Source organism: Colius striatus, chromosome 4, assembly GCF_028858725.1.
Source record: "Colius striatus isolate bColStr4 chromosome 4, bColStr4.1.hap1, whole genome shotgun sequence".
Taxonomy (NCBI): Eukaryota; Metazoa; Chordata; class Aves; order Coliiformes; family Coliidae; genus Colius; species Colius striatus.
The window spans coordinates 95,814,125-95,821,328 of NC_084762.1; the positions used below are offsets into that span (position 1 = coordinate 95,814,125).

The following is a 7,204-nucleotide window of genomic DNA, read 5'->3' on the forward strand; positions in this document are numbered from 1 at the left end:
CCACAGTCCCACAAGAGAGCCTCAGGGGCTCCATTTGATTCAGAGATGCCCAACAACTTCCTCAAAACACCTCCACATTTTCCATATCCAACCCTTCTTCAAAGGCCCAGTACATTTCATTTCTCATGTCAACCACCTGCTTTTGCTGAGAAAGGAGGTTTCATGAGTCAAATAAGCCCAAATGGCTGACAGGGCCAGACTTTCAGAGAGCAACAGATACTTGATTCTCCCACGAGGCAAGAAAGAAAAGAGCAGAAAGCAGGGCATGAAGTAATTGAAGCAGATATTTCAAAGTTTTATTGTATAAATCTACAAAAGGCTTTGCTACAATAGCAAACAGAGTATAGCACTGTTCTATTGACAGGTTCTAGTGGCTTGGTGTGATCTTGTAACTCCAACATGACACATGAGGAACAAACTGCCTGATACAGTCAGATCTAGGGCAAGTGATGTCGGCTTACAAAGACCTTTTGGCTTCAACCCCTATAACCTGTAGTGATGCAATGTGTTTGCCTTTTGTTCAAGGTTGTTTGAATTGATCATATAACAGTAAAAAAAAACCACCCCACAATCTAAAGTAGTTTCATCAGAGTCAAATGTAAAATTACCTAAGGAAAAAGGAAATCCAGTGGCTGGAATCTGCTAAAATGTCACAAACACAACACATACACACTTCTTCATTCATGTGATTCTGCCCCAGGACAATAAACTACCAGTCCTTCCTGGTGAGGCTGGTAAAAATAAAGCAGGGTGCTACAAGCAAAGCTCCAGTCTTCTAGGAGCAAGAATTGAAAACAAAGAAAATCAATCCAGGACATTCAGTTCTGTGCACTCCAAAAAAGTCAGCTGAAAATGTCTAAGCCTCAGGACCAAATGATTGAGTTGCACAGGCAGTCTGATTCATCAGAAAGTCAATGGTAAAATCAAATGGCTGTTGTGGGAGTCAAATCCCTTGAAAAAGTCTGTGGGAATGTCATTTTGACCTTGAGATGATGCCTGTGAAGTCTGCCTTTACATGGGTTTAGATAATTCTCCAGTCCTGGACATTGTTTTTGCTGAGTATTGTTGGAATGCACGTTGGGTCTCGTTGGATTAGCTCAAATGCAACAAAAGGCCACAGAATTTAGTCAGGTGGATTGGATTGACACACACACACTCCCTCTCTGACACACACACACACACATGCATACAGCTGGCTCTGGAAGAGAGAGGAACCAACTGGACCTCTTCAGCTGAGATGTGAACCAAAACTGTCTTGTTCAACTCACTTGAGCTCTAACCTTTTGCTCTCCCTGGATCTGGATGGGAACACTCACTCCAAAGCCAGCACAAGAACCCACAGTTCTTGCAGTAACTCTGGCCCATGCAGGTCCAGGAAGCGCTTGCTGTCTCACGAGACTCTCCTTTGTGGCAAGACAGTTGGCTCAGTTGTGCAGGCTCAAGCAGTTCAGACAAGCACCTGGACAGCTGGATGCTTCTCTGAACCTCCAGAGCCCTTTGAGGTTTGAAACTGATACCCGCATGAAATGAAGCTACCCTCAAACTCAGGAAAAATGAGTTACAGCATCAACAGCGTGGAGGGTTCGTAGCCTAGAGACGATCAGCCATTTGGCCAAAGTTAATCAGCAAGAAAGTTTTTCTTTTGAACTGATAATCTAGTGAAGATTTCTATGGATGAGTCTCAGTGGCCCCAGATTGCAGAGGTATGGTATCATCTCAACAGACAGTCAGTACAAGCCCTGCATCCTTTGCTGTGCACAAAGCCCAGGCTTGCTTCTTCTGCCTCTTGGCTCTTCTTTCATTCTCAACGTTTTCCTTCTGTGCTGGAGCACCTGGACCAGCTCAGACTTTTCTTCATCCTGTTGGAAGTGGCTTCTCCCTTTCATTCTGGCTCTCGACACCTTGAACGTGGCATTGCACTGCGTGGGAGGCTCTTTGGTGCATGATTTGCCCTCTGTCTTCCTGCAGCACTCGCCTGTCCCCTGGGAAAGCAGGACTCTTGGACACAGAGAAGGAAATGGCAACAGCAGGAGAGATCTCTGTAGAAGACAAAAAAAAAGAGTAGCAACTCCAGTTAGATATCTAAAGTGGAGAGTAAAAGGGATTTCTCAGGAGATGGGGTTAAATTCAGCTGTGCTCTGGCTATCTGCAGCCTGGCCAACCCACTAGGTATTGATATCTAAGCATGGTCCAGAGGAAAGCAAGGCAAGATGTGCACTTTGCCCAGGGCATTAATCACTAGGGATTTGGTTTCCTTCATCAAGAAGGTGAAATCCTACCTATCTGGTGCTGCCAGTCTCTTGCAAGCATTGAGGCTGCAGTCTCAAGATCTGCACAGATATTTGTACCTGGGCTATTCAATATCTCAGATCATCACACTGGGGAGGCTGAAAAAGGCCCACAGGGGTAAGACAAGAGGTAATTACCTGTGCCAGTCTTTCCTTCAGGCAGTGGATCCACTGGTGGCTGGGGATGCTGACAGCAGGTCTGATGTTGAATTCTTGATTTTAAAGCTTTTTCTCTTTGGCTTTCCTTCCAAATCCTGAGCACTGTGAAGTGATTCCTTCTCAGAGGAGGATCTGAGTGAGTCACTGTAACCAAGAGAAAACAATGTTTGTAATGCATGGCCAGCTCATCTTCAGCAATGACACCCACTCCCCCACCACTCATCCCAGGTCATTAGTGAGAAATGCTCTCTGCAGGCACAGCTGCTGCCAAACTAACTCACTCTGAACAATTCAGAGGAGAGCCTCTGCTATTCCTAACACAGACTCACTCCTAGCAAGGGTGCAGAGGAGCCATGCATCTCCTTTGGGCTGTACATGGGCCTGTGGTGTGTGGTCACAGCTGGGAATTCAAGCCTAGAGCTTCACGAGGCTTCTGAGCTGATGAAGAAGCTTCCAATTTCCTCTCCACACTAATCAGAAAGTGTAAGATACTGTTTGGAAACTTCCCCCCCTCGCTTTCCTTTCTTTCCCTTTGGCTGTCTCTCCTTTTCCCTTTCACCCAACCAACCTCAGCACAAGGTTCCTACTGGACAGGCTATGGTTAATTTAGATCTGAGGAATGTGGGGGAAAGAATGTCAGAGAGTTGCCTTACCTTCAGCTTCTTGGAAGGAGGAACACTGAAGGACCAAGCCACCGGTGCCACACGCCACTGCTGTAGGAGTAACCCAGGAGCACTCCTGTTGCTGCATCCCTGCTGCATCTTTTCCAGAGGTGGTGTTTATTTGGTCTGGTGGTGAATGAAGATGATGCCCAAGATGTGTCCAGCTTCAAAAAAGCTTTGAAGAGCCAAACTTCCTGAATATACCTTGCAGCAGTTTTGTCTCAAAGTCCTGCTATCAGATGTGAGCCAAAGCAAGGTGGATGCTGAGCGTTGCTGTCTCAACGTGGCAAAACGTCAGAGTCCAAGTCCATTTCCATCCATGGCAAGATGCTGTAGAAAGTTCTTTGTGAGCAGACAATGCTCTGTCCTCAGGTGCTCCAGGACAGGGATGCCAGGCTTTCTGAGAGTATTATGAGTCTGTCTGTGTGAGCAGAAACTGTTTGCTGTGATGCACAGGCTGAAAGTGTGCTGGGACACACAGCTCCTCTCTTCACTTCTTTTTGCTTTTACATAGCAAAAGCTACTGTTGTCTCCACACATCAGCATGGACTCGATTTGCTGCTCTGGGGATATTTTGCTCTGGATTTAGGATGTGTTTGTTTGTTTCATTCAAAGTATAAGCATTTCTTTCCCTTACCTCCTCCCCCCACCATCCTCTCAAAATAACTCTGGTGCCTCCTCTCTCCCCCCTTGTCACCCTCTTGTGTCTGAAAGGAAGCTGAATGTCCCTTAAATAAATGAGCTCAGCATTTAATTTGAAGCTCTGCTTCCTCCTGAATGCACAGCAAAACGTGCAGAGAGAGGTTGAAATTTGCCTCTGCACTGCAGTGGCCTTGATTGGAGAGAGTGCAAACTAGAGATGAGAAGTAAACCAGCAAGAGTCTCTTGAGAGGAAAAAAACATTAAAGCAGGTATTAGGTGCAGTGAAATGAGAAACACTAGAAACAATCCAGATTCCTGAAGTTTTCAGTTCCTGAAGTCAGAGGATTTCTTTAAAACAACTCAAAATAAACCCAAACCTTAACAATTGTTTAATCCTTTGGAGCAAGTAAGAGCAGGAGATTGCCAAGAGAGCAGAAGCCCGTGGTAAATGAGGAATGGGCAAGGGTCCAAAGATGTCTCCTTAGGATAGGGACATCTCTTCAGAAGAGGGAGGAGAGAAGGAGAAGGAGAGATGCAGATGGGTAGGAACCCTCAGCCAGTTGCTGCACTCTTATGAAGTCCTTGAAAAGCTGCCAGTGCTAAGGGGCTGCTTCTGAAGGTGGGAATTGTCTCTAGTTTCTTGTCAGGGGTGTCATAAAATTGTTCATTCCCCCGCAGTGGTGCAAGTGGGATGTCCAGCACCACTGTGTTGCATGGCTCAGGTGAGGTGGGCAACCACATCCTAAGGTGCCTCTCCCCCATCACCTCCCTCCCCCCACAAGCAAAGTTAATTCCTCTGCTATGGGCTGTTGGACTGAGCAACACCTCATGTCTCGTCTCAGCCAGAACCTCTCTCCAAGGAGAAGCTCCCTAAATACACCCCAAACTCCCTTTCATGTAACCCAGACTGCTGCCTGCCTTGGAGCTCCTCATATGACAGTCGCTGGGGGGCTGGGGGGCTCAGGTTGAGTCCCGTTGCTCGGCACGGGACTGGCAGTGGTGGAGGGAGGCACAGAATCTCCTGACTGAATCTCAGGGGTCCTCTGAGGGCTGGGCTCCTCAGAGTGGTCCATGTTGCCTTGGACCTCCTTCCCTCTTTGGATCAGCTGCTCTAAGGTCTTGGGCAAAGGGTAACTCAAGAAGCGCTTCAGTTTGGGCTGGAGGGTGCCTACCACATACTGGATAATCTCCTCCTCATCTGCATCAACGTAGAGGGTCTGGTACAAGTCCCTCTTGCGCCAAAGGAACTGGTCCAAGGGCTCTCCCTCCTTCTGAGGCAAATCCAGCTCCCTTTTGATAGCATCCCTAGTCAGGGTCCCCTCGCTGTACTGCAGGAACTCCTTCTTGAACTCAACCCAGTTCTTGACAGAGTCCTGCTTGTATTCCCACCACTTTTTAGCCGGGCCGTTCATGTGGTTTTGGATCTGAGACAGCCAATACTCCTCTGTTCCACCCACCTGCTTTAAGTATTCCTCCAAGTGGCTCAAGAACTCCCTGGGATCCTCAAAGACCTGAGTCTCCACTGGGGAGGCTGGAGCATCCTCCGACACAGAGACCCACTGGTAGGAATCGTGGGCCTGGGGGATGCTGGGCACCTCCCCGGGAGGAGGGGTCAGAGCATACATTTGGCTCATATCAAGGGCATAATCATAAATCTCCCCTTCACTTGGCCTTATCTCTGGGCCTCCCACCCCGACAGACACGGTCTGCTTGCCGTGGTCAGCGGGGCAGTACTTGCCTCCCATGGACTCCAAACGATCCGCCCACTTCTCCAGACGGAAAAACACCTCCTTCCAAACATTCATCTCTCTCTTGACCCACCTCTCCAGGTGGGCAATGGTTTCCTGGCACCTGGCCAGGCAGGCCTTGATGGATTTCTTCCATCTCTGGTTATCAGTTGGGACGTGGTCCTCTAAGTTATTCTCTAACTTGCCCACGGATTTCTGCAAACCTTTCAGCTCACGCTCCACCTGCTTGGAGACCTCGGACAGGAGGTGCCTGTGGGTCCTCCTGACGTGCTCCAACATTTCTGCCCTGCATTTCCCTATCTGCAGGATCACATTGGGTTTGTTGGCAACTCCACGGTGCCCCTGGAAAGAGTGGATGCCAGCACTGGTGACGTTATCCAGCTGCATGGCTCTCAACTATCAGAGGGTCAAACACAGGAAGAACTGGGTTGTAAGCCCTGGTGCTAGAGCTGGCTCTCAAAAAAACCCCACCAATAACACTTCCCAAAAGACACACAGAAACTTCTAAACCCCCCTCAAAGGACTTTTTGACACAAACACAACCAAATCAAATATCACCGCAGAGCGAGCTGGTCGGTCCCCGTGGATCCCACACTGAGTTGTAGGCAAATTGCTCCCTCTGCCCAGCTGGAAATGCAGATTCTCAGGTGTTCAAGGGTGTCCCAGAGAGAGCCAGGGATCTTCCAGGAACAAGTAGAGGACTTGGATGTGATGTTGAGCCCCACACTCGTGCCCGCTACCTGCTGGTCCGGAGCTGAGGATCGGCCGAGAGTCCCCGCTGGAGAAAAACACACAGAGACGCAGATGGAAGCTGCTGCAAAAGAATCCCGGTGATCCCTCTCCTCTGGTGAACTTGTCGAGTCACAAAAGCAAAGAAAGAAATGCTCCTTTCACTTAGAGCTGCAAAGAGCTGCTTCTCTTCCCTGTCTGAACTGCCACTAGTCCAGGCTCTTCCATCTACTTATACCCCACACAGCTCAACATGTGGGTGGTGCCCGGCCTCCTCTCGCACTCTCAGCGCTGCGTTCATTGGAGGAGAAAGCGAGGCCGGTGGCTGTGGCAACCCAGATCTTGGCAACCTCCTCTGGTTTCCCACCCCCTCGCACACGCCCCCAGACTCGACAGCGAGAAGCACTTGAAAAGGTGCTGGAAGACAGTTGGAGAGATGGATGAGTAATCGCACCTTCCGCCTTTTCAGCGTGCAGGGAAAGCACTTATTCATTCCACAACTATTTACTCAGCAAGGTCATCATTAGCATGCTTTCCCCTGGCAGGACCCAAAGGGGAGGAAAGGGAGGGGGTTATGAGGAATTCAGTGTGTCACATAAGGGAGAGACACCTACCCACAGCCTCCCCCCTCTCTCTGCACACACCCTCACATCCACACACACACCGAGCTTGGAAACGGTGTTAAACCAGCAGGGAAAAAAAACCCCTCACAAAGCAGAGAAAATAAAAAGGGAGGGGGAAAATGCTCCAGGGAGCTACTTCATCACAACTGGAGCACTTTGGACTTTTGGTAGGAGGGAGTCATCCCCATTGTTTAATTAATCCCAGACCAAGCTCTGTCTCGGGAACGTTCGGTGAGGGAGGGGGAACAGCTTCCTGGGTTTTACGCCAAATTAAATCCGCCCATCCAAAGCCTGTTCCGTACTTAGCTTGAATCAGATGCTTTAATCAGTTAGCCAACCCACCAGCGCAGATG

At 49.0% G+C, this 7,204-nt stretch overlaps 1 protein-coding gene across 1 annotated transcript; it reads right to left on the reverse strand.

Moving 5' to 3' along the window:
* Positions 1 to 323: 323 nt before the first annotated feature.
* Positions 324 to 6,416, reverse strand: ARC (activity regulated cytoskeleton associated protein). Its single transcript, XM_061995092.1, has 3 exons — positions 3,101 to 6,416; positions 2,427 to 2,591; positions 324 to 2,039 (listed from the first exon to the last, which is right to left on the reverse strand). Exon 1 carries the CDS (start codon positions 5,884 to 5,886, stop codon positions 4,681 to 4,683), a length of 1,206 nt encoding a protein of 401 aa, XP_061851076.1. The 5' UTR covers positions 5,887 to 6,416; the 3' UTR covers positions 324 to 2,039; positions 2,427 to 2,591; positions 3,101 to 4,680.
* Between the last annotated feature and the right edge of the window lie 788 nt (positions 6,417 to 7,204).

What these genes read in the sequence shown, in the direction of transcription:
- ARC (XM_061995092.1), bottom strand. Translation starts at nt 5,886, where the DNA reads ATGCAGCTGGATAACGTCACCAGTGCTGGCATCCACTCTTTCCAGGGG.